At 44.8% G+C, this 22,502-nt stretch overlaps 1 protein-coding gene across 1 annotated transcript in view; it reads left to right on the top strand.

The window, feature by feature from the left end:
• Positions 1–22,502, top strand: part of LOC136774056 (uncharacterized) — a 114,757-nt gene that overhangs the window by 58,209 nt on the left and 34,046 nt on the right. Inside the window, exon 3 of the mRNA XM_066728120.1 lies at positions 314–393. Coding sequence (XP_066584217.1) covers positions 321–393 — 73 coding nt within the window. The 5' untranslated portion in view covers positions 314–320. The remainder of the gene's footprint in view (positions 1–313; positions 394–22,502) is intronic.

The raw sequence follows: 22,502 nt of genomic DNA, 5'->3' as shown, positions 1-22,502 counted from the left end.
AGCGTTGCTTGTTTGTGAAAGGAGCTCGGTATAATAGCTCCGAACGGTCTCTCTATTATTTCCCGGAGACGGTCGAGGGTCCAAGATAAACTCGGCTACGCGCTAAATAAGTATCGGAGGGTCCGAGAGATCGCTTTATTACACCAATATTTATTTAGGAGTGCCATTCTCTCGCGCTTGCCCATCGCCTTAACGGATTCTCCACTTTCGTGACCGTCCTATCAATGACATAATCGACCCACGAAAGCCAATATCACAAATCAATTATTCTCCGACCCGAACCTTTAATCTCTTCAATCTTGTTCTTTTGCAGATTGAAGATGAAGTGGCCAATCATCTTGACCTGCTTTCTGATGCTGCGCTCTTCCTGCATCTTTGGCGCCTCCTTTCAAGGTGAGTCACAATGTTCATAGCAACAAAAATGGAACGTTTCTCCGCGAAACGTTTATCGTCTCGATCGAGGAATCTCGCCAACTCCGGAGAAGCCCGATTGGCTCTCTCGCGGTCTTTTCCATCGCGTCATTCATGCGAACGTCTAAAAAATGGGAGGGCGAGAGGTCTTGCAGGGACTCTTTAATCCGGGGCACGGTCTCTCGGAATCCGGCGCGAATCCGTGTGAAAACAACGTCGAGGGGGTAGATTATGATGATCGTGGGAATAACGTCGGAGAATTCGAGGGGTTGCTCTCTCGCGCGGTGTTAATCCAACCAAGTCAATCTTTGGAATTCCACACGGTACGCGAGAGCCTTCAAGAACCATCTCGGTGGAATAATTAGCCATCTCCATTAATCCAATCAACGATTCCACTGACACGGTAAATTTTCTTTGCGCCATTAAAATAAAAGGCGAGCAAACAGAGCCATTATTCGCCAGGCTTGAGAAGCGGCCCGGCCCACGGGTTAATCAAATTGATTGTCTTGCGGTTGTTATTATATCGGTAGAACACACGCGTCGCACAATGGGAATTTTTCCGGTGGGTCCCCCTTTGCGTATATATTCCCGAGGCGTTCTCGCTACCAACAGAATGGAAGAGTCGACGGACAAGTATCGGCGTGCCATGGCGTTTAACTTGTTTGACGCTGCTGTTAAGATATTTATCTTCCTAACCTCTTCGCATATTCGTTTGCGTTCTTCCCTCGTCTTCTTTCCTCGGTCGAACTACTTTACTTCTATTATTTTACCTCCTTCCTAATTGGATTTTCTACATTCCGTTTCAAGCGGGCCGTGGAGGAAAGGTCTGAAAGGAAAATCACTTCTTCCTCCGTTATCAAAGCTACCGCTTGATTACCGCACACATTGAATTCAGCCAAGCCAGTAGGCACCGCTAACTAAAAAGTGTGTTCCAGCCATTGAAGAAGGATATTACTGCTACTCCAATTTTTCCCGCTACAGAAACGAAGAATCGCGTGTACGTCAGGGAGATGCTTACATCTTGCTTTTATTCGTTTATTTATTTCATAAGTACCATGCTTTTTCTCCCCATTACCGTATTCTTAGACGCGATTATTCTGTCAGAAGAAACGAATCAGCGTTTCCTGCTTTCCACGAGTTTTTCCGTTTTCCACTCTAATTGCGCGCTTTAATAGCATTTCCAGCTCTTGCTCTTTCTCTCCCCCTCTTTTTACTCGGATTTTCGGTACATTGAAAATTTGCCAAAATCGACGAGGAACGAGAGAGGAGGAAAAGGAAGAAACGGTGGAAGAAAGAAGCGCGCGGAGGCAAACAATGGGTAAACTTTGTCGAGCCGGGACGTATACCGTCGACGTCGTCGCTAAGGATGTTCCTGTATATCTCTAACGTTACAATTAACGAGTTAGCAGTTTCTTAGGATTAGTTTCCAAGCTCGGTTGGTAAAGTGGCGTAGCGATCGTCAAAGGGGCCGAGCGAGCAACTATAGCGAGAGTCTCGCAGCCGCCAATTAAATTAAAAGGGAAAGTCCCGTGATCTTCGACTGGCTGCGGTTCCTTTGCTACTATACGTCTCTTCGTGCAGCGAGAAAGACCACTTTGCTCGATCTCGCAGTGTCCTGCAGTGCTTGCCTCGAACGTGCGGAGCTTCCGCACTCGACCGATCGATTATTCTCCTTGCACAAGAGCATATCTCCGCGCATTGCACTTTCTCGCCAATAAAACGATCGAGCATTCATCGACGTGCCACGTCGGAATTATTCGTCATTCCTCGGGCGTCTTCCGCAAGGCCATATTCTCCGATCACCTTGTAACGCAATTTGTTTGATTTTCGCAGTCATCGGTAATGACAAACGTGACGCGAGTACGATACCGTGCGCGCCGCGTCCCGCGACCCCCGCGGCCTGAAACTATATCCTTTGGCCGGATTTCTAGAAATCTCGTAATGTTCCCGGGGACCAAAGGGAGCTTGACGCGAAGGCAGACCGGGAGAGATGAAACTGCAGACGTAACAAATAAGTTCTTTTTATGGGCATGGAACTCATTTTCTCATGAGAAAAGTGCACGGTTATAAGTTAAAACGTAAGTGGGTTCGGGCAAATGTTCGAGGGGGGGGGGGGTGGCGAAGGAGGGGGAAGGGGTTGGATGGAGAAAGAACCGGGAGGCAACTGCAAAACGTTGAGCCACTCGCTCTCTCCCTGGCGAGTGGTTTTCTAACTTTGTAATAAAATGTATTTCCATTTCCACATCCAGCTAGCTTGGATTTTATGTCCCGAGATATCTCATAGTATTGCACGTCGGTTTTTTGCCTAATGGACAGTAACGTTACCTAAAACCCGCCTTAGCTATCTCCCAAGCGTTTAATGATTAATCGTCGGCTTATCCAGTACTCAAGTCCATTCTCCGGCACACTCACGCAGTTTCCCTCTTTTGAAATTACACCAGTCCGACGCCTGCACCTTCATTCATTATCGTATCATTGTCTCCTTTTTTGCCTGCGCGACTGACATGCTTTATCCCCCGCCGCTATATTTGTTCAATATTGATAACTCGCTCGTATACCACGTCAATGACCGTACTCATCCATCGGATTGCAGGACATTAATGCAAAATTTACACCGACTGATATTTTCAGGCAGTTTATCGTTGGGGAAACACGTCCGGTAATACAGCGGTTTTTACTACTGAACGTTTTATTATCCTTTTCAGAGAGGCGTTATTCGTAGTCGGTTTGCGTGATTTTTTTTCGTCAAAGAATGCGAGAGTAGGGAAGATTCGCCGGGAGGGATGGTGGGAAGGGGGAGGGGGGAGGGAGTAGTTCGGAGAGCCTAAATGTGAAAGGAGGCTTGGCCTCTGGAGGTGGCAGGACGTCGTTGCCGGCAGAGACCGCTGCGCTGGATGCTGAAACGAGCGGCCATAAAGCGGAGGACGAAACGCGAAGCTCGGCGAGTGACCCCATAAAAGAAACTTCCATTTCCATGAACATTTATCCGGATTCTCATCGGTCGACTCGACGGTGTGTTATTCCGGGGAACGCGTTGATCAACTTCGCACGCAACTCATTCCAACGCTGCAACGTGCGCTGGGGGCATTCGCTCCGCCGAGTGTAAAATCGAGAATCCTCTCGGCAACGACCTTCCGCACCGATCTCTAACCTCGTGCGGGACACTCGCATATAATTTTCACCTCGGCCTTTCCCATCTCGCCAATGTATAACGATAAGCGCATGTGCGCTTCGCAATTGCGGCGCTGGCCCTTGGAATATATATTTCTCCCGAATATATACATCCTTTGTACCGCAGGCCTCGGAGGATTCTCCCCTCGGAGAATCTAGAGGGCGACCCACGTCACCGGAGCTAGAATAAGAGATTGAAAAGAACTTCTCCCGACTTGATTCGATTTAATTGCTTCTATTTATCTTGCCTGTCCAAGCATGGCAGCGTGGTAAAATATTGAAGGACTAAATTCTGATTGTTTGACGGGTAAATTCCATTTCCTTGGCTGGCCTCGCTGTTGATGGGTGCAAATATCTCATCTCGCAGTCGGGAGAGGATCGTTTAAAGGCGCGTATCACTAATTTCAGCAAATGTCCTCCCTCGGTGGCGTCCCCCAGCCCCCCGTGTACATTTGCACGCCGCCGCAGTGCAAAGCCAAGCAGGGCAAGCACGCTGGATAAATTAGCCGACGTTCGACGAAAGCGCCATTAAATTTTCACGGGACGTAGCGAAATTTCTGGGCGGCACGTAGAGCAGGACGATTATTCCAATGCACTACGATTCTCGGCTTGCAGCGACAAACACGGAAAGGGGGTTAATCAGAGTGGAGGCAAACAAGCGGGGACTCTCTCTCTCTCTCTCTCTTTCCCCGGGTAATTAGTAAGGTCCGTTAAAGTGAATTTCGACAGAGAGTAGTCGCAAAAAGGCCCGCACCTGACAACGATTAAAAGCCGTCGTGCGAGTGCTATACGTTTTTCCATCCAACTCTCCAGTACCAGCGGCAACAGTCCACCAGCACCATCACCACTTATCCAGCCATCCCCTCTAACGAACCTAAAATCCACTATGGAAAAAGAGGTGCAAAAAGTTACTCTCTTCCCACTCTGATCAATAATTTATACCCATTGGCTACTGCATTTTACCATTTTCATCGGACGATTAATATAATTTCAATAACGAAATGAGTTCGTGTAGCTAGAGCGCTCGCTCTCCGTTACAGTGAATAGGTATACGCGCGGCGGAATATTCGGAACGTATTAATATCGAGCGTGCTGCACATTTGCTGCTTTTACAGGTGTGTTTTTGGGGGAAGGCCAACTTTGGTAGCGCGTGCGCGAGCACGAGCACGAAACAGAGATGGTGCTGCTAAGTGAGGAAGGGGTTGAAAAGGGAAGCATGCGATATCGCGATGGGTAAGAAGGGGGGGGGGGAGAGGGGGGATGTGCTTGGAACGGGTGGGTCTCTGGAGTAGCAGGTACCTACAGGCTCTATAGAGGGAGCAGGCGCCCCAGATAGTCGACGCTTTGTATTTGCCCATTAATAGTGAACTACCATCCTAGCTGGTTGTCTAGTCGGCGCTGAGAAATTAGTGGAGGCGCTAATTGTGTTACGTAACCTAGTTAGCGATGTGTGCACTTGGAAATTCGAAGCGAAGATCCTTCCTCTCTTCTCTCCCCTCCCATGCTATCCCTTTGCACCCCCCCCCCCCCTCCGCCCCTGTAACACTCGTAAGCTCTCATTCTCGTACAAATATTCACTCGCTCCTGCCACCCGCACCACACGTTTCTTCACAGCCTTTCATCGCTCGCTGATCTATCCACTTCCACACTTTTAACCTTTAACCACCCTTCGCCAGCTTCCATGTTGACCGTTCACAGCCAGCCCTCCCTCCCTCACTGCACTTTTTCTATTTTTTCTTCCTCTTTTTTTTACATATTACCAATACGACTAGAACCGGATAAAACTGTTTTCACGATTTTGTTGACTCACCTCGCACAGTCTTTTATGAACTCTTTTCAATTCAAGGATTTGCTCGGTAGGGTCGGATCCAAAACTGTCGCTCTCGTTTTTGATTGGAATATAAAATTAGTCGGGGCTTTGTTTTCTCAGATTTATCGAGTGATCCTCGATGATCAGAGCGGAAAGTCACGCCAGTGGCTACACGTCAGACGGATACCGGCTGGTGGCGTTAACATTGGATTTTCCGTTAAGCCGCGTAATAGGGGAAAAGTATTACAGCTTGGTTTGCGGGTAAGCCAGGGGTAGTTGCTGAAATATATATACTTGACCATATCCGGGAATTAAAGTTAATGAACTGCGAATATAATAACCACTGTATGAACCTAGCGTATCGGCCGCACGTTCTATCTGTTTTATCTGCTTTATCGGTACTTTAATCGAAAATTACGAGCGCGTAGAATTTTTAGCGTTTAACGCTACGTATAAGAGCATTCGAATGAAATCACTTTGTGGATAGCTTAATTTTGCTAATGGATTACGCTTTTATTTGCAATTCACGATGTTTTCATTGAATGCGGTATCGTTCGGCTCCTTCGAAATTGTTTAAAGGATCTCGACCGGAAGAGCCGACTCTTTACGGGATCCGGCGGTTTGCACGCAAATTGGATGTTATCTCGCGGCAGCTGGGAGCAAGACACTCGCACACGGAAGCGGCGCCCACCGAATGTGAGCTCATGCACACGATCGCTCATAAGTGTGCGGCGATGAGAAGTTTAGCGAGGCTGGCCCGAGGTTTAAGCTCTTGCTGGCGCCATCATCCTCGCCCGGCCACCTTCCGGCAACCCGCGGCCACCACCACCCCCCCCCCCCCTCCCCCCGGTCTGGCCAACAACCGAACGGATCCCGAGGAACCTCGATTCGCTGCAGCTGTTTCGACGGATCGTTAAAATCGACCGTAACCCCAAATTCGCCATCATGAAACGCGAATTTAAACCAAGAAAACCAACCTTCTTTCGTAATTTTTCAGCTGATTCGCCGCAGCTGCCACAAAAATTTCATGGCTTTTGTCTCCTATCTCTCTCTCTCTTTTCTATATATATATATATATATATACTACTCATCCGCTTTATTAAAAGCTTAATAAGCGACTACATTTTGCTGGCATATGCATTAGACATTTTTCTAGCTCGCCAATCTACCCCAACGCATTTAATCTTCGAAAAGATTCAAAAATTCTTTTCATATTTTACTTTGTTCCATTTTAAACGAGGTCTTCTTTTTTTATATCTCCATCAATTCGAGAAATGTTTTGACTGCAAAATGTTAGAGAAGTTTATTACTCAACGCGATCTTATCAATGCTTGACCATTATTCAAAGGATATAGGTACGCGTATCCTGGAGGTAGATGGCCGAGGGCGAGATCAAAAAACGAATCGGATTAATGCGCGATGCGACGAGAGCAAGGATTTAGGAGAGCGTATAGATATAGTCTAAAGGACCTCGTGATACGCAAAGGGCCTTCCGTGTATATCCCTCGCGTAGCTGCAGTATTGAGATGCAGTGTCCCGTGCTACTTAGATCGTGTATACTATAAATCGAAAGTTATCGAGATGTTTATCCGCCTATAAGAGCGTCAGCCATTGGAATATTTATTTTCTCGCGAAAGGGAGACTTTGTCGATCAACGTATTTTTACGCCCCTACTGGGAACCATGTTTTTTCATTCTTAGCGTTTCTCGTAAACTATAGACTCGCTCCTCTCTTCCTCATTCAGCAAAGCTGGAGCAAAGAGAAAGAGCTAGGAATCAGACAGCGCGGGATCTACTATATAGTATATAGAGAGAAAAAGAGAGGGTATTGCTCTAACTATAGGAAAGGAGCTTTCAATTTTTTCAATAAGCGCTTACAAAACTTCGTAATTCCCTTTGCTTCAAAGGAGTCTACTACCGCTTGTTTTGGGTAATTGGCGGGGAAGAGAGAAACTGCTCTATTCTCGAGAATCGAATCTAGAGATGAAATTGTTTTAAAGGCGATGTAGCCGAGGATCCTCTTATAAACATTCAGAAGTCACTCGTGGAGCTTTCGATACCGAGGAAGAGCGAGCTAGACGTTTCTGGACCATTTGAGGGAAGAAAAAATGGCAGAGAAATGGTAAGACTAGCTGGAATTTCATTTGCAAGAGGGTTGTGAAAGTTTATGCGACCTCGTTGACGTAAACGTATAGATATTGTTGCGAGAAAATCGTCCGTAGTTTGTGCCATTGATGCAAACGAGTTCGTGGAAAAGCTCACTGGGACGTTTGTCTCGAACGCTTCGGGATATCGACTTATCGATATCCAAAGCAAACAGAAGTACAAGAAAAAAGGTTTCGCTCAATTACATTTGTCCTCCCGTTCCCTCTGCATCGCCACGAGCGAATTCTATCATCCGGGCCATCAGTCACTTCCATGATTAGGCTTGACAGTCTTTCTTCGATATTAATTCCGCGATTCACTCACAAGATTGAGTCCCCATTGACAGATTTAATTCGCAAATCGACTTTCGCAGTTATATAGACAAGATCCAAGAATATTCCATAAAAGAATACACGATCTCTCTCCCTCTCTCTCTCTCTCTCTCTAGGTATGCGTCCACTGGGAAGAACGAATCTAAAAATGTAGGTTAATCTGTAGGTCAAAACATATTTTGAAGAAGAAGAAGTTGATTTCATCAGCGAGCAGCGTTCCGTTATGGTCCATGCACCCTATTCCTCGTTGTTCATTCCAAAGCCAGAGAATATATATAGTGGCTGGCCATAAAACAATAATGAGCAATCACAATAATGGGTGAGGCGCGCAGGGTCTTCTTAGCCAGCGGCTCTATTCATCCTTTGGTCTCTCTTGACTTTCAGCCATTCAGCCTTCTCTGATCCAGACCGCCCCTCTACTTGAAACAGCGATTTTGGCTCCAGTATATAGTTCCCGTATTATTCACCTCTCTCCTATAAACTTGCATGTCTCCTTTAATTCCATTAGCCCTTTGCAGTCCAATCGTCACTCGTGTATATCGATCAATCTCGAGTCGAATGGTACGCAAAGAGCGTTATAATCGGAGAAGGTTCGTATTAATGGGAGCTTTCCGAAAGACCAAGCTCTCCATCGGAAGTACATGGTGTCGGAGAGCAAAAATTTAAAAAATAATGAAATCAAGCGTGAGAAAAATCGTTTTCGTTTTATCCGCGGACGTCGAAGAATCGGGTTGCTCGTGCTGAACTACGACGAATACAACGACTACGGCGACGATGGCGACGACGCGATGGAGAAAAGTGAGCCTGAAATTAATGCTCCTCCATTATTGGTCGACGTATCCGGTTCCGCTGGGCCGATATAGGGGACGGCCAGTCGTCCGATATATGTATATACTCGCCTATTGACAGTTTTCTCCGGTAATTTCCAGCTTGACACAATTTTTGTCAACTTCACGCTGGTATTGGATTCTGCATTTGTAAAGGGAGCGATTTTCTTTGTCAAATTATACAACGGATAGTGACTGATTGGCTCAATAACACTCCTGACACCCATTAATCGATCGGACGTGTCGGCGGAAGTTTTGATCAACGTCGATACGAGCTCGATACAGTTGTGTTGGTTTCTGTTTTTCAATGACAAGTAGAGAGAGAGAGAGAGAGGGAGCATTTTCAGTACAGAGAGAAATGCTTTAATTGGCTAGGTCACCGAGCAAATTTCGTATCTTGCTTCTATTGTCCGCAAAGCCATTGTATTTGCGCACCAATGGCTGGGCCGCAGCTATGCCAATGGCAGACACAATGCATATTTATATATTTACGTCAAGTGCGCAAGTTCAAGCAAGCCTGACCCAGACTCCATTGCGAATGCACGCTTACACGCGTGTACACTGAAATTAAGTCACAATGCGTTCACTATGCAAATGCGCCCCGTCAGTCTCTGGAAATTCTGTGCAGCGGAAGAAAAAAAAAAGAAAAAGAAGACAAACACAGCATGGGTATATAAAGAAAAGGAGGAAAGACGAAGAAAAGAGAGAGAGAGAGAGAGAGCATAAATATTTTGCAACGCCTTGGCGATTCATCGTACGCACGATACACGCCAACCTGTTTTTTCCCCCAGAATTGCAGGATCTTTAGCCTTCCGGTCACACGTATGTACGCGAGACTGCGGAGAATGAATAATTAAGCGGCTGGAATTCCTTTTCAGTCAGTCTCGCTCTCACTCGTAAATCTCCCGGAAGGACGGTACGGTGCAAGATCGATTTTTCTAATCATCTCCGAGTGTCCCTCGCATTTCGTAGATTTAATCGCGCATAGCTCCTTGGTTGAACCCTGTTTTGGCGCCAAGTGGATTGCGATTAATTTTGACTTTTAGCGCTCGTGCGAGTTTCACTCTAATTCGAAGATGCGCTCGAGCGAAGACAAGTTCGTTAAGTGGGTTTTATCGAATTACGGGACACGCGAAAACTACTTAATAGACAGTGAACGATCTCCTCTCCATCGGGAAGAATGGCTTCGCGCTGCTTCTAGTGCTTCCTGCCTTTAATTAGCGTCCGTCGATGTCTCTGAATAACTCCCCCCCCCCTCCACACTTTGTCTCTCGCTCGCTCTCTCCATACCCACCTTCAGCAAAAAGACTGCGATTTCAATCATTTAACTTCGCATTTATTTACTCACCCTGGCCCTTTTACAGTCTATTGTCGAGCGCGAGAAAATATACCGAATCTCCCAGCCCTTATCGCGCCAAGGGCCATTAAACCTTGCGAGAGAAACTGTTAACCATTTAATGACAGCCGTCTTGCTAGAGCCCGATAGAAACTTTACGAGCCTATTTGACAAAAAAGAATTGTTTTTCGAATAGTTCGCTGATGCGGCGAGTGGTAGTGTATATAGAGAAGTAGTAGAGGAAGGGGCAAGGGAGGACCTGTGCGATAGGTGGAAGGGAGGGAGGGATGCTTTCGTGGTAGTAAAGCTCGTCGCTTGTTCCTCCGAGCTGCAATGCGCGAAGAGACAATCGCATTCAGAGTCAGTAACGTCACTTTTATATTTACAGCGTTAGATAAAAAGCTCTAAGAGCACGATCCAAGCAGCGAAGCAAAAGATTGCTGACTTATCCGTTTTCGTGCGGATATAACTGCGTTTTCTGCCCGATAAAAGTCCTGCAAAGGACTTTTCCTCCAACATTTTCTAATGCAAATCTCACGTTTGTTACTCCCACGATTCCACCGCGCGCTCTCGCATGTGCCACGCAGCGTTAAAACGCGCGCTATACGTACGTTTCTTCAGCAAAATGCTGAACAACTCCGCGCAGGAATCTATTTAAATAGTGGCGTTGCTGAAACAAACAATTCCTACCTATACCAACCGAGACGCATTAATCAACAACTTGATTCTTATTCCGCACACTGCGAGTGAAATACGAGACGAAAGGTGAGTTTCAAAGTTTTATAATATATATATATATATATATATATAACGCGGGAAACATTTTCCAAACGAGACGTGGATAGCATTTAATGAAAATTTTCGCATTTATATACCGCTGTTCTAACAAATTCATGGGCATAATTAAAATCTGCAGGGCAATGTTTAAATGGTTTTACAAGCTTGCTCCGCTGAAAATGCCTGTACTCGTACGAGCGAAATGTACAATTTTGTAAAGTACAACATATACATATATATAGACGCATATAAACGTGCGTTATACACACATGCCTCGGACCAAGGCTTCTTGAGTTATGAACGGAATCGGAACTCTCCAAGTTTTGCCGTGCTTTTTCTGTTTTTCAAATTGGTCCACCGACTGATAAATAGCTCGCTCGACTTTTCTTGCCGGCTATCCGCGCGATTTGCCACCTCCGGCTTTATATTCCCCAGGCTGTTTTTCTCTCCTCATCGCGGCGTTTCCCGCCCACTGACTTGTCGCGGAGCTTTCACCCAGAAATTGATTTATCGCGAATCGAAGGAAATGGAAGCTGTCGCCGTTCCGCAAATGCAGCCGACGGATCACGCGACTGTCACTCCCGAGTTCGCGTGTGTCAAAGTTATCTTCTCGTTAGCTCGATCATAGGGAGAGAGAGAGAGAGAGAGAGTATCGATGAAAGTATTTTCCCCATTTAATAGACATATATAATATGAAAAGAGAGAAAGAGAGAGAGAGAAAGAGACAAGAGTCTAGCTCTCATTATTCAAGAAACTTTAGACAAGCATGTCCAAAGAATGCTGCTGTACAGCGAGATAGATGTACACAAACACACATCTGTGAAAGCTTCCCGTATGTCGGATAGTTGAGAATAGCAGCTACTTCAAAGATGTGTTATTTTCTCGACGAAGAGATATTGGCTGAAACCGGATAGATGGAGGATAAAAGGGGAAAAAGCTGAGCAAAGAAAGGTCCACACGTGCCTTGAGCCATCCACATCTGGATAAACTCGGTGCACACCGCCGCAGCTACCTTTTTCCTCTTACATTCGAGCTATATCTCCAGCTCGGCCACTCTTAATGAAGCCCCTGTGTCTCAAGCGTATGGTTTTAACCCTGGTTATTAATCCATCCTCTAATGGCAACGTAGAAACAAGAAACGTTTCGTTCCTTCTAACGCGTCGTACCGAAAGCAATATACTGTGTATATATACGCGTATAGCAAGAAAGTAAAATAACGAGAGTCTCTTTTAACTCAATACTATATTATATGTATATATATATATATTACAGAAAAGGAAATAAAAAGCCTTTTCACTCCATATACAGCACGCAGTACAAATAATCCAATCTTTCCATTTCTATAGGACACGTCCTCGATCCCTTCAGCCGTGTTACCTCGGAAAGAATTAAAATCCAATTTTTCACCCTCCAATTATATTTAAAATTTTCCGCCTCTCTATCTTTACGATTAGAAATACGTTAAACTGGAACACGGACTCGATGTGTGGATTCGTAATGCCGCAGCAAGCGCCATAAAGAATATAAGATGGATGATGCGAAGTCGGGCGCGCAGCTATGTATAATCCGACGTCGTGAATTTTGGATGGGAACAGCAAGGGCACGTAAATAGAATGCGATATTTTGTGCAATGAAATAATAACGAGGCCCCGTGCTCTATATATATAGTACACGTGTGTTCGTTCTTTGTTTCGACGCGTATACGTACGTACATACCACGGCTGCAGTCCTGCTTGTTCCGAGCGTATGCCAGAGAGAGAGAGAGAGAGAGAGAGAGCATTGCCAGCTACCGGCTGATATGTTTCGCTCCCCCGCAACCACGCCATACCTATACCACACGCATCACACACTCCCACCCCTTGATTATTAATTTTTCCACGGACTGTAAAACTGGAAAAACGCTCGACTTTTTCATCCCCTTAAATCAATCACAAAAGGCGTGCGAGCGTTCGCTTTGAAAAAGTAGGAAAAATCCGGAAGAGATAGAGGCTGAAAATTATCTCGCTTAATTTTAATGGCACTCTTGCAGCCGATCCTTGGATAACGACGATGGAACGATTTTATTAATTGGAAATGATAAATGTAACGCGAGAGGGAATTAATGTTTCGTCAAATAAATTCCGGAAGTGAAGATATACGGACGACAGATTCGAATCACGACGATTTTTAATCGCACCCGCTGGAACACGTAATATTTCACTAGAGAAAATCCCATGCTTCGCTCAACGTTCCGCGATATTTATCGTTCTATCGAAGTACTCGCCGGACGTTTATTCTCCGGCGCTATCAATTAATTTCAATTATTATACATAAATGTAATAAATAATAAATTTCTTCGTCCAACACGCCTCTCTCTCTCTCTCTCTCTCTCTCTCCCTCGTTCCGAGATTCTCGTTAACCGAGAATTGCGGAATTTCGCGAGATTCGTCGAACGAGCCGACGAACGGACGCACGGACGGATGAGCAGCATAATAAATTATTCCGATTTAATTAATGGATTTCGTTGGAATACAGTGTATATAAGTTCCGAGTTCCCTATTAATTGAAACTATACAGAGAACCATTCTCTCTCTCTCGCTCTCTACGATTGTAACACACTGTCAAGAAGTTGAGACGAGGACAAACCGGATATGCCTAGGGACGAGTCACGAAGCCCCGAGTTCCAGCTCTCCTAAATTATTTTCCCCAACGAAAATTATTCATAGTCCGCCCGGAGACGAGCAGAAATCTTGCTTCCATCGTGATTTTCTTCGCTTTTGCCTCAATTCGAACGTCACTCGCACCGTGCCTTCCTTTCCTCCCTTTGCTCGATGTTTTCACTGAGAGAGAAAAAAGAACTTCTCCCATTCCAACCCTCCCCTCCCCCACCCTCCCCTACTCCTCCCTTCGTACCCATTCAAAGGCACTAAAATCCAGATATTTAGTGGTAGCTTACGGTGCAGCTCTGTGTCTTGGTGAACTGGGCCGAGGAACAGTGTATTAATAGATTAATGGCGCATTAGATCCATCCTAATCTTGGAGATATGGAAGACGAACCTATCAAGAAACTGCAACGGTATAATTGGTGAGCTCGCTCACAGACCTTTACGATCCCATAAAGCTCGCTAAGCGTGAATTAAAATTAAATCCAGTGAGATAGCTATTACAAACCTTATCCGTCCATAAAGCAGCGCTCTGCATAAATACGGATCGAAGTTTTTCATGGCCCCGGGCGAGTCGGAGTGCTTTTCTTAAGAAATTCTCACAAGATAAATGTTGGCTCTTGCTGCTACCCCCTCTGCGTACCATCGGAGCCAGATACATAATTACCGACGTATAATTTCAGTCATTTCTATATAAGAATCTGTGGAGAAGCTGTGCCTCTCGTTCGAGTAATCCATGCTGGGTCGATGAGGGAGAACAGGCACAGCAACGGAAAAAAAAAGAAATGCAAAAATTGACGAAAGCGTCCCCCCATCACCCCAAAACTAACCGTGCGTTTAACCTTTATTAGTAAACTCGATTAAGGCGATTGCGAGCCAGTTCGTTACGGGATCGAACGATTTGCGTGACTCTTCCATTGGAATTTCTGCGATTCGTCTGGCGCTCGCGTGGAACTGTTATTGCAGGATCGATGGGGCCAATTCAACCGATGCCTTGGTCACGCCACGAAAAACTGCTCGTAATTCATCCCGCGAGCCCTTCGTGAGTGGGTCGATTACGAAAATACACTCTCGTTACTCCCGAAGAAAAATTCCAACGATTAGACCTCGCTAAGTATCCAGCTGCTCGACTAATGCCTACTCCATGGATAATTGAATGCATTAGACCCAAGAAATTCATGTACTTACACCCACTGATATTGGCCAGCCATGAACCCTCTCATCCGCTGAGACTGATGATTAAATCATCATTGAGCAAATTATACTGTTCATCATGCTCGTGGAACCAATCAAAATGAAATTATTATTTTACAACTTTCATCCATAATATCTGATGCGTTAACGGATTTCATGTTTATACTTGGAAATTTATATAATCTTCTCAGACAGTTATAAAAGCTCGATCGCTTTTAAAGTAAAGTTTATGCATTTGCTGTTTCCCTTTTCTATTTTTCTATGGTATTTTTTATTCTATAATTTTCTTTACTTAATAATTATAGAAAATCTTAAACGCGCGGCGATAAAGCGAATCGGATACGTATAACGCCCGTTAAATATTTGTTCCGGTTTAAGACAATAATATATAGACATACACAGTGGGTGTGATAATAACAACGATTCTGTCCACAAAAGAAATGACGGAAAATTAAATCCTTGGTATATGGTAAGAGGAAAAATTGAAGCTTCCAAACATTTGTGTCGTTACGTCAAAAACCTTCAAACATCCGCAAAGCGAATCTCTGGATAAAGGTTCCAGAAACAGATTTTCCACAACGCAACGCGCAAATAGTGAAAATGACTGGTTGTGCGGGGATAAGCGTGAAAATTGCGTTCTTCAAATCGGCTATACAATGCGACGAAACGCAATTTGGTCGTAGTAGCGAAGATCGAAATTTCTACGGCGCATCTAAAAGTCCCGCGGGGGTTTTTCTCGGAAAAAAGTGCATCGGTTAAATTGCATTTAAGCGATGAGATGAAGCATCAGGGGCTTGAGGGAACGTGGAGCGAGGAAGGGAACACGTAAGGTTGGATGAAAAGGACCATTGTGAATTACTGCGTCTTTCAAAAGAAACGTTATAACGCATGGAAAACTGAAAGCTTGTCGCTTATATTTGTTATCGCGGTAGAAAACGATCGTCAACTGCGGAGTCTCGTTGAGTATTTTCGAATTTCCAGAAGCTCCGCGGTTAACGATGGCTGTGGTATTTATCTATACCTACATGGCACGGTGATAAAGCGTAAAAATTAATATTTCAGGAAAACTCAAAGTAATAATTGGACCAAAGAGAACGAGGTAAGAGAATTTGTCGAACACGTGTGACGGTAGCAAGTTGATCAAAGATTTTAGTTGATGATATTGTTAGTGGTTGGTCGTAAACAACGTTGCTGTGTGTCTCTAAGCTTTTGTAGCTTAGCCATTGTACGCGGTAAGCACGATGTAGAAATACACGCGTAAGCTCGGTATACATTAAATTATGAAAGTGGCCGATAATCTTTATGGAGCTGGAGCTATGGTCCATTCTCCTCTCCGTTCTTCCTTGATCCACCGAAATATTCAAGCATTATCTCAGCATTTCGAACGCTTCAGCGCGGAAGCAGTGATTAAGTTGGACAAATTATGCAGTTCTGATTTATAAATTGACATCAGCACGAGTCTCCAATAAAATATGAAAAGCACAAGTTGTTGGAAAGTTCATCCAGGCTGTACCTTGAAAAGTCTTGTATGATGGAAGTGGTGAAATAGGAGGACTACGACGACGTTTCTTCAGCTTCTATTTGGCCCGATAACTTGGCGAGTTTTCATTGCCGGCTCGCGAGAATGAATAAATAGAATGAATTTAATTTCGCTGTTAAAGCGCGCATTCAGAGACGAAGATATATACTGCTCTTTCCAGCTTTATATCTATATATATCTGTCTCTCTTGGGCCCCTCTAGCCGCGGGGCACGGCAGAGTGTGTGTGTGTGTATACTGTAGAAAACTATAGGCAAATTGTAAAAAAGAGAAACAGATTGTGATAAAAAAAAGAGAGAGAGAGAGGGAGTAATAAAGAATATAAGGTATGCACGAAAAAGTAAGGCAAAAAGAGACGAAAAAATGGGAAAGAAAATGAAAGCTTCCGAGGTTCTGGTGAAACACGACAACACCATTACCGCGTATAATGAATTTATCGCTGATAACTTAAGAACATCTAATGCTGAACTTTTGATGTATTGTCTCCCGTCGTCGCTGCGGGCTGCTTTCAAGAATGCTCCTTTTCACAAGGTGAATACTCATCCATTATGCGCCCTTCGCTTTCACCTTAGTCGTATGTTACTCAACACCAATTAGCCCACTTAATTCTCACTACATCCACCATTTTTCATCCGTCGTAGAGAACAATCTTCTGAAGAATTCATTACCATTAATAGCCAACTTCTTTTTCCATTCGCCCCTTTGCTTTTTTTCCACTCTTTCTCCGTAGTAGATTATTTTTACAGTATTTCTCAATTTTCTCTTGTTTCCCACCGTCTCGTCGCTTGCTCTTCCAGTTAAAGAAGCTTCCTTGTATTCTTAAAGTAGATCCAACGAATGGCCGAGAAACAATTTCCGGGCCCGGCCAGAGCCAGTGTTGACAAGTTGGCTTGTCCGACCACTTTCGACCTCGTACCACTTGATTCCATTTCACGCCCAGCAGCCGCTTTGCTCCTCCGCGCGTCCGCGCCATATGCATCGATCGGACCCCGAACCTCTGATCCGTGATGCGTGTGCACTTCCTCGTTAAGTATCGCGTGTCGTGTGTCGCGCTCCGAGCCACCGTGCTAAAAGAAACTTTACCTGCTGGAAACAAAAAAAAGAAAGAAGAAAAAACAAATGAGCATCGGTACTCTCGTCGCGTTCTCTTTCCATTTATTATTGCTGCGTAGAATTTCTGGGTTAATAATCGTCGTGGATGCGCAAAGGCGTCGAAAAGGTGCGGGAGAATAGAAGCGAATGGAGAGGAGCTAGTCGGAGACGCTGACAAATTTCTTGGCAGATGCATTACTGCATGAAACCGCAATTCCGAGTACGCGTCGTTATGCAGGGGTCTCAGGTATGCGTGGCGCGATACAGCCGAAACAACTTTCCGGATGTGCATGGTTGCACCAGACACAAAGTGAATATTATAAATGTCACTCGCGTACTGCAACCCTCTTCCCCTTGAACTTGGATTAACCAAATTAACGATGCAGACGGATAAAGCCGTAGCGCGAGACTGTCGACAGACGCTCCGTTAATTTGTCAAGAAAAAACAGTGTCACTCGTACGAGTTATAACCCCTGCGTGTGTATGTTGAATTAATTTTCAGGAGGAATAAACCAATAAAGAGGAAACAAGGTAAATTTTGTAATCCGGTATGGATGACGTCGGGGCGAAAGAATTGATTTTTGGAGCGAGGAAACTTTGAGAGGGTATAGAATGTGAGATTTCAGCGGTGGGTGTTTGCGATGTAGGGAGTCATCGGGAACGATAAGCCGAGTACGCGTCGATCGTGCCTTCATATCGGGCCACGAAGGAAGGAAATTCTCCGATCTCTAAACCGGAATATCCCAGGAGACCTTGTCTGGGCACGCTCGCCATCCTTGCGAGAGTTTTTAGCCATTCCACTACTGTATTCCTCGCAAGAAACGACCAAGAACTATTCTCTTACCTGCCAGTCATTCTTCTCTATCCACCACCACCACTCTCCCCCCTCTCCTGCCTCTCTCTCTCTCTCCCTCTCTACCTCGCGCAAACCAAGCTTTACCCACTCTTGCTTACTTCTCGCTAAACTTCACTCAGCTCCATTCACCCCTTTTGTTTCGTACACTCATAATCCTCCAACCCTCCATATTTATGCATACCTACGTATTCATCCATCTCCGTATTTCGCATCTTGCCAGCATTTACATACTTACCGCTTCACTACCTTATACTCTCTCGCCTCACCTCTCAGCTGCAACTTGGTCCCTGCGATATCATTTGGTCCAATTAGCCGTACCCTGTTTTTAACGCCAATGAGAGAATTATTTACCGACGAGGATTCAACCTTTTCTTTGCGAATTAATTGTGAGAGCCAATATAACGTCTGATACAACTGCAGCCTCGTTATCTCGATTAATATTTCTCCTGCGAGGCAGCCGTGCAATTTGTGTACAGTGTAAGTTCCGGCCAAATAATTAGTCGGGCGTGCGGCAATTAGCAATCTGTGCTCCGATATCGTGCGAGCGAATTGCGATCGTCCGGTATTAAATGAAAAATCTAGCGTATATAGGAGGATATTGGGGGAGCAGTGCAATCGAATATAGTTTATTAAAAACAGAAGAAATCTCCACTCCCGTATACCCTTCTTAATTCAAGCAATCCAAGATTTGCTTATGAAAGATTGAGAATGTTTGCGAGGCCTTCGTGAAGTCTGAACACATCTGGTCGATGAAGAGGGTGGGGGAAGGAGAGAGGGAGAGGGAGGAAAGAGTAAGAGAGAGAGAGAGAGAGAGATAGCAGACAGTATCATTGAATACTGAAATATTAAAATGTAGTGATGGGATGCGTACAGTGTTACCTGGGGTGGATACCCAGAGGGATGGAAACGGCGGTGGCGGAAATATAGGAGATATTGAAAGTGCCCTTCCCACCTTCTTTACAATTCCCGTATCTTCCTGGAGAAAGCATATTGGCGACTTTGGTGAAATTTTCCTTCGGCGAAAGTAGGCAGATAGCGGCTTTATCAACGCGAAAATCTGCCAATCTTATTAGACTGCGCGTGGTCGATATAGCGAAACAGAGATACACCCTTCCTATATGTTATATATATATATATACCGATACCTATATGCTTGTAGCAGCGTGCACACACATACGCACACAAATGGTACCCCACGCTGATATTGCATAAAACGATACAGCTGCGTCTGATCTCAAACGGTTTCATTCGGGAGAATAATTAGCCCTTTTGGTTTTTCAACGCTCGACAAGCCATAAAGCGATTAATACTCGATTGCGGAGCTCACGAGTAATGCGATCACGAGCAGAGCTATCAAAAGCCACTACTGCTCGTTGGCTTACAAATACTCCTGTTTGCTTCTTGATGTTACTGTCTGATATTATAATCGTGTGCGATCTCTCCCTCTCTCTCCTACACACACACACACATACCGATTCTCTTCAACTCTGTATTATGGAAAATCCATTACCGCCAGACAGATCTTGTTAGCAAAATGTGAATTTGATATAAACGAAATAAAACAATATCGAGGGATATATACTCTGTACGTGAGTGATGAAAATTTGTTAACCATATTCGTCATCGATTATTAGGATTGATGGAAATTAACGAGCTCTGCTATTAATTGAATACCATTGATATAGAATTTGGACGGGAAAGAAATTCGAGTGGATGTAGGTAAGATGAAAAGGATAGTATTGGATCAATATCGAATATCCCATCTGTACCGGAACAATTGGTAGTAACGCTTTACGATTGATCAGCTACGCCGTTCAGCGGAGCGTACATATTGCTCGTGCTAAATTCCCCCGGCAAGTGGCTCCGCGATCGCATTTAAGTATCGGAAAACACAAAGTTGCAGACGGAAGTGTTCCCTCCTTAACTTTTCCTCAACAAGTAGGTGGGTGTGGTTTCTCACGAGTTTTTTCTATCACTCCTCTACCCCCCCTCCTCCCGCTCTACCCAGCACAGTACTAGCACCCTTTTCCAACTTTCCCTCCCAAGCTGCTCGTGTATTTAATTTCCAACGAAACGAATGGAATCCCGTTGCGGGCATCGCAGAGCAACCAGTCTGCGTGGCGAGGAGGGAGGGGGGAGGGGGGGGGCGAGAAACGTACGGTAAAAAAGCTTCGTGCCTCGTACCAATCGTTTTTGGAAAGATTCGGCGAGCAACGGTGTATATAGTACACGTAACATCGGTTCGGTCTGGTTATTTCTACGTTTCCCTCTATCTCAATTTGTAATAGCGGAAATACTGATGCTCATCGGATCCCGAAGAATCTTCGGTAAATCGATCGAAGCCCCGCTCTCGTCAGTATTATTTCTCCCCTGGTTATTTTAATCCTCGAAAGGCTAATCTTTATATATCGCTGGAATTAATTTATATTTTCCGCCGGGCGGGGCGTGCTCCTGCTCACTTATATCCTGCTTATTAAAATAATTGAATAATTTGCTTCATTCACCGGGTAAGCTGAGGGAAGACGTCTTGGAAGACCATGGCCGTGCCAGGTTGCACAGACCGGAGAATATAACCATTCCGAGTTAGCTCGGCTGTTGGGAAAAGCCAATGGAGATAGAGAGGGAAAGAGTGGGTTAAAGAGAGCGAGAGATAGATATTAAACACTTCCATAGCCGTTAAGCTTTGTATCCGAGCTGCAAAGTGCCATAAGCGCTCATGCGCACGCTCGGATGCGTTATTTCTTGTATTTAATTAAATATCTACTTTGTAGAGCGCGGATTTTAGACCGGGGTTGAAATGTTTTTCTCCCTTTTATACTTGGCCTCGCTGTGAAAAAGGATATTGCGTTGATACGTACAAACGGTGGCTCTTTTGACCGGTCTTCGCCAAAGGAGCAGGAAGAGCGGGGGACGGAATGGGGTATAAAAAACCATATACATGACCCTTTGGATTTTATGAAAAAAGTCATAAGTGCTTTCCGGCGTCGGCGAGATTATTAAAAACTTATTATTATTTATTTTGCGAGTCCTTGGAGGAAAATTTTTAAGTACGCGGGGCTATAACGGGCACCACCGACGATTTTCTTGTATATTTTCACGCACACTTGTATCTTGCTTCTTCCTTTTCTTCCTCCCCCTCCTCGTCCCCTCCTCCTCCTCTCGCCGTCAGGAAGGATTATTTGATTTTAATGGCAAAAACAGCAGACTACCGTAACCGTAGCCTGAACAAAGCCGCGAATACTCCCACGAACCTCGTCTCTCTCGTCCCAATTAATCAAACACCCTCGGCAATCGATTAGGGAAACTTTGCTTTTCATAACTGCATAGGCGCCAGCGTAAATTCGTGTGAGTGCTCGCTGTGTGTGTGTGTGTGTGTGTGCAAGACCCTTCATATGTACGTGGACCGATAAGTATCAATTGGGAATACGCAAACTATACGGAGTTGCAACCGAATACTGCTTCCATGCAAATCATTTATTTTCAAGCACCGCGTGTCGAGAATTATGCTTGGTTCGAAATAAAAGAACGACACCGATCTTTCAGAATTATTCGATAAAGGAGAGAGCGCCTCGCGTTTTGAAATGCCCGATAGCGCAGCTTGATCTATTCGATATAATCTCTCTTTGAAATACATCGGTTTAACAATGGCAACATGTCGCATATCGAGGGGATTGGCAATACTGTCTAGGATCGATGGGGCTACAGTTTACCAGATGTCAACAGATGCAGCGTTATATTTATTTTCCTGGGAGACATTACTGGCGCAGAAATTTGAATCAGTCATGGCAAAAAATAAAACGAAAAAAAGACGGTAAACTTTGACTATTTGACTTGATTACAACACGCGTAAAAAAAAAAATATTTCCCCGATGGAATGCGAAAGGTGCAATGTCAACTTTTTTTTCAAATCACATAGTGTATTTCCACGTGACAAACCGCAGCTTCTATAGATGTACACGGGGGTTAATTTAATTTCCAGCAGCCATGTACTCACGATACTCTTGACCGAGCGTATATTTCACGGAAAATGATCGGGTTTCAGGAATAGCTTGATTAAAATAATCTATCAAAAGTAGTGACAGGGGTGATTGGCTATCTGAGCTAAATATGATGGAGCGCCGGATCCAACTGCAGGTCTCCCCCTGCCACGTACCTGCCTTCGCTCAACTTTTTCTCCAGCTACCTTAGGTACGTCCCGGCTGGGAAATAAGATAAATAACTCATTACGACACTTTTGTTCCGCTGGCGAAATTCATGCCAGCAGCCAGGCTCGTCATCCTTCGGAAATTCTTGGAAATTCTCTACTGGAAATCGTTGGATTCGCGAAGCAGCTCGAGCGGTACTCGCGGCGAATAATAATGGAAAGTTGATC

Source organism: Prorops nasuta, unplaced genomic scaffold, assembly GCF_024137725.1.
Source record: "Prorops nasuta isolate Cenicafe-Biocafe unplaced genomic scaffold, Cenicafe_Pnas_1.2 PNAS00006, whole genome shotgun sequence".
In the NCBI taxonomy this organism is placed as follows: Eukaryota; Metazoa; Arthropoda; class Insecta; order Hymenoptera; family Bethylidae; genus Prorops; species Prorops nasuta.
The sequence above is the reverse complement of the archived record's forward strand: the minus strand, read 5'-3'. Positions and strand labels throughout refer to the sequence as shown.